Source organism: Arachis hypogaea, chromosome 6, assembly GCF_003086295.3.
Source record: "Arachis hypogaea cultivar Tifrunner chromosome 6, arahy.Tifrunner.gnm2.J5K5, whole genome shotgun sequence".
Lineage (NCBI taxonomy): Eukaryota > Viridiplantae > Streptophyta > Magnoliopsida > Fabales > Fabaceae > Arachis > Arachis hypogaea.
Window position 1 is genome coordinate 18,511,349 of NC_092041.1, and position 4,974 is coordinate 18,516,322.

Below are 4,974 nucleotides of genomic sequence, written 5' to 3' on the forward strand. Positions count from 1 at the left end.
TACCATGCTCTATCTTAACTTGTTTGCCACCTAGAAATTAGATTCTGAAACAATATTACTGTCAACAGCCACAGAAACCACTCAGCCTAGATCCATTACATTTAGGATTTTGCCGTCACTTAAAACGCCGGTTTATGGTCGTCAATCTTCATCTCGTCGCTCTCCCAAATGGGCTAAAACTCCGTCAACAGCCCATTCATACAGAAAATTCGAATGAAAATATATATAATTTAAGTATCATAATACTATATGCAGAAGTGTATAGACAATGTTATAAAATACCTAAAGACCTGACATCAAAACAAAAATTTATGTCAAAGATTACGGATGCATCCTTCTCCTCAATTGAACCGATGCGGCTATACTCACCCCTCAAAGCCTACGAAGATGGAATCAATCGTCACTGGTGGAAGTTGGAAAAAACAGAAAAAGCAGGATTTGGAATCAAATTAGCTCCAATTCTTTGAAAGCATCTCTATCCTTTGATTCCAAAGCTAATGGCACGTATTTTATGTTGAATTTGTAAATTTTGTTACTTGTTTTATGCGGAAGATTATGGAAAGAATCAAAGAATTATTATAAAATAGAGCAACTTGCGTGTGGAAAAGGTGGCTTTAAAAAATTGATTGATAAAGACATTTAAAGTAAAGATATTAAGAAAAGATAAGAAGCTTAGAAACGAAACATTGAATAGGGTTTGGTTTTAGGATCGAAATATTTAATTAAATTGTCAGACGTTGAATACTTGGATAATGAAATGCAACGACAAATTGGGAGCAAAAATATTAACATAATAATAATGCATAGAAATTCATGCAAAAGAGACACATACAATAAGTGAACGAACTTTTGATATCTAAATTATTAGCTTCAATACAAAAACGTACATAATATATATCGGGTATATTGAAAAAGATTGTTATTAACTTATTATGTATATATAACATCAATTTAAGCTCAATTAAGCTTATATAATTTAATCAAACATGGTGGCATCAAATTTTTAGTTATTCCTAATTAAACCTTGAGATCTGTGCTTTTTATTAATAATACAAATATGAAAACTCTTTAAACCTCAATTTTATAATAATTATACAAAAAAAAGTATTCACCTTTAATTTGCAATGTTATAGAACATTAGGATTTGGATAAATTAATATTAGTGGAGAATGCAGATATTTTTTCCTTTCTCAATATTAAATAGACATTTGGCACTTTACTTGTGCAACGTGAGGACGAAAGTTTTGTTGTACCAAAACAATTACTTATAAACTAAGAATTTAATTTCTAATGTGTGTAACTTATAGTATAACTTTTCTATACAACTGTCGCATTATATTGATGAATATAGAGAGTTAATTATATATTTTTATAGTTATTATTTAAATATATATATATATATATATATATATATATATATATATATATATATATATATATATATATATATATATATATAGTACCAAATAATAAGATTTAATGGAACGACAATATATAAAACTTTTATATTATTAGTGCAATAATTAAAGTTCATTATCAAGATTGATTTTCAATGTATTGGTTTTGTTTAAATTGATAATAATATATTCAAATGAGAGGCAGTAAGCAATTAAAAATAGAGTTTCACTAGCAAACCGAAATTATTTAGTCAATATCAATAGAACTTTTAGAATTATATTTACATATAAAATTTTAAATATTAAACTCCAAATAATTTTTTTCGAAAAAAAATTAAGAAAGGTATTTTGACAATAAAACAATTACTAATATTAATTAATTAAAAATAAATTTCATATACTTATTCATAAAAATAATATAATGAGAAATATAAACAATAAACATGAGACGGTATATTTAAATATACTTATGGATGTATTATGAGTATTAGGAGATATAAATCTATCTAATTCTAATGATAAAATAAAACAAGTTTAACTATTATCTAGAGAAGAGGATCTAATCTTATATCCATATATTGATGTTCATAGATATTTAAGGATGAAAAAAAATTAATTATTACACCATAATTACATGAAAAATTAAAGATATTAAAATGATAAGAAATTAGTTGATTATAAAGTTACTCTATAGTCTATATTGCATTTAATATATTTAAAATGACATTATGAATTGGAAAATATCAAAACCCAAAGATGACACCTTTGCACAGAAAGAATGGATGAACAGAGAAGAGCCACGTGGCAGTGATCATGTGAGGACTGAACTCACAATGGAGCAGAAAGTGACTGACCAATAACATATCTCCACGTGTCCCAACCTAACATCACCCAACCCCTAATTAAATTCCCCCACGGATTCCAAAAATATCTTCAATCCACTCTCATCTCCATTGACCAAACAATGGCTCGCCTCTCCCTCCTCCTCCTCCTCGTCGCCGCCGTCGCAACCGCCGTCGACGACCAAGCCGATCCCTTGATCCGTCAAGTAACCGATGGAGACCATCACATGCTCAACGCCGAGCACCACTTCACAACCTTCAAGACTAAGTTCGGAAAGTCTTATGCCACTCAAGAAGAGCACGATTACCGCTTTGGCGTCTTCCGGTTAGTTACTCCAATCTCTACTGTTATTAAGCACGTGACTTAATTCAGTAACAAGCTTCTGTTTAGTTTGTTAGAGAATAAATCGATGCTTTATATCGTAGATCTGGCGAATAAGCTTACATGTTTATGTTTCTTATTATAGCACGTGACTGAATGAATATAGTTCGTCAGATGACGGTTATTTTTCTGGTATTGTTAGTTGAGAGTTGTCACTGTAACTGGTTTGGTTTGATCGGTGCGATGTAGGGCGAACCTGAGGAGGGCGAAGCTGCACGCGAAGCTGGATCCGTCGGCGGAGCACGGTGTCACGAAATTCTCCGATCTGACGCCAGAGGAGTTCAAGAGGCAGTACCTTGGGTTGAAGCCGCTGCGGCTTCCGTCGACCGCTAACAAGGCTCCAATCCTGCCGACGAGCGATCTTCCAGAGAATTTCGATTGGCGTGACAAGGGTGCTGTTACTCCAGTCAAGAACCAGGTACGTATTATTATTAAGCTCAGAGAACTACTAAAATTTATTATTTTTAGTCATCAGTAGTCGTTAATATTTAAAAAAATGGGATAAAATAGGTTGTTAAATTATTAAAATAAAGAAATTGACTTAATAACTAAGTGACGGGTAAAAACAATTAATGACTCTTAGTATTTTTCTATTATTATTATTTAATTTACTGCTAAAGTTTATTTGAAGTATATAGGTTGGTTAAGTCTAATTTTTAACTCAAAATGTCAAGTTGGAGGTATTTTCAGTTAAGCACTTCCAAAAATATTTGATCATGCTAGTTTAACCTAAGTTTTATTTTTATGTTAAATTATTCTGAATCTCTTAGTAAAAGCATATGTGTACTGGACTGAAAACATGACTAGCTAGGTAACAAAAGTTTGTGGTCCATGTTGGTGTTGGTAATTTTCTCTTGATTGATGACCCTGCGTGGCTAACTCTTATTGATGATGGTGTTTTCAGGGCTCTTGTGGTTCATGTTGGGCGTTTAGCACGACTGGGGCTTTGGAAGGCGCTCATTATCTGTCCACCGGAGAGCTTGTCAGCCTTAGTGAGCAACAGCTTGTAGACTGTGACCATGTGGTTCGTCCTCATATCCTTATTTAAATTTTCATGAAATTGTTGTGGTTATCAATTATTATGTTTAATTACATTGATATGTTTTGAGATTAGAGAATACTACATACTATAAATTTTATAAACTAACTTGCAAATTGAAAGGTATTGTGTGTAATTTGAAAAATTGATGTGATTTAATTTACCCTTTAACAAAAGATTCCCACACAGATAGTAAAATTAACCAGCACCTGCTATATGATATACCTCTTATCTTAGAACCATGATGATTGATGAGTGAATCAACATATAAGAAATCATTATGAAGATTTAAGATCTTAATGTTTTCCTGACATGATTTAGAATAGAACACAAGGTGGTCATTTGATGGATTTACATAGTTGTGGTTTGAAGTTGAGTTAACAGCTATGAATCTATGACTTGCAGTGTGATCCAGAAGAATATGGAGCATGTGACGCAGGCTGCAATGGTGGGTTGATGAACAATGCTTTCGACTACATACTCCAGGCTGGAGGAGTACAGACAGAGAAGGACTATCCTTACAGTGGAAGAGACGAGACCTGCAAATTCGACAAGAGCAAGGTCGCAGCTACAGTTGCGAATTTCAGTGTGGTTTCCCTTGATGAAGACCAAATTGCTGCAAATCTAGTGAAGCATGGCCCTCTTGCAGGTACCTAATCTTAAATTGTTTCCTTACTTCCTCATCTGAAGAACTGTGTTTGGCAAAGTTATAAAATTAAACCTAATTCAAGAATAGTTTGTTCGTATGATGACAAACCTTGATGTTCTGTATTTTGCTTTGCTTGGTACAGTTGGTATCAATGCAATATTCATGCAGACATACATAGGGGGAGTCTCATGCCCCTACATCTGCGGCAAGAATCTGGATCATGGCGTGCTCCTAGTGGGTTATGGCGCGGCCGGATATGCTCCCATTCGCTTCAAGGACAAGCCATTCTGGATCATCAAGAATTCATGGGGAGAGAGCTGGGGAGAGGATGGATACTACAAGATCTGCAGGGGTAAGAATGTGTGTGGAGTGGATTCCATGGTCTCAAGTGTAGTAGCTACTACATTTACATCTAGCAACAATTAAATTAAAATGCAACAAGGACTTTATCATTCTGGAGTTTTTATGTAAATAATAACATGTATGCTGTGAAATGTTCTGCTAGAAGCTAAGTAAGTATCTCTGTTTAGGATCTCAGGAAAAAAACTTAAATCTTCAAAGTTTGGTTATGTATTATCTAATATATGTATGCCTTATAAGTCCAGTGCCAAGATATTTGTGGCAACTTGGCCAGTAATTAAATGAACTGGAAAACTTTGGTATGA

At 33.3% G+C, this 4,974-nt stretch overlaps 1 protein-coding gene across 1 annotated transcript; it reads left to right on the forward strand.

Annotated features, from left to right (window-relative positions):
* The first annotated feature begins 2,169 nt into the window (after positions 1 to 2,169).
* LOC112696347 (cysteine proteinase 15A) lies at positions 2,170 to 4,974 on the forward strand. Its single transcript, XM_025749077.2, has 5 exons — positions 2,170 to 2,564; positions 2,811 to 3,039; positions 3,526 to 3,645; positions 4,066 to 4,309; positions 4,452 to 4,974. The coding sequence occupies exons 1-5, from the start codon at positions 2,362 to 2,364 to the stop codon at positions 4,733 to 4,735; spliced, it is 1,080 nt and encodes a 359-aa protein (XP_025604862.1). The 5' UTR covers positions 2,170 to 2,361; the 3' UTR covers positions 4,736 to 4,974.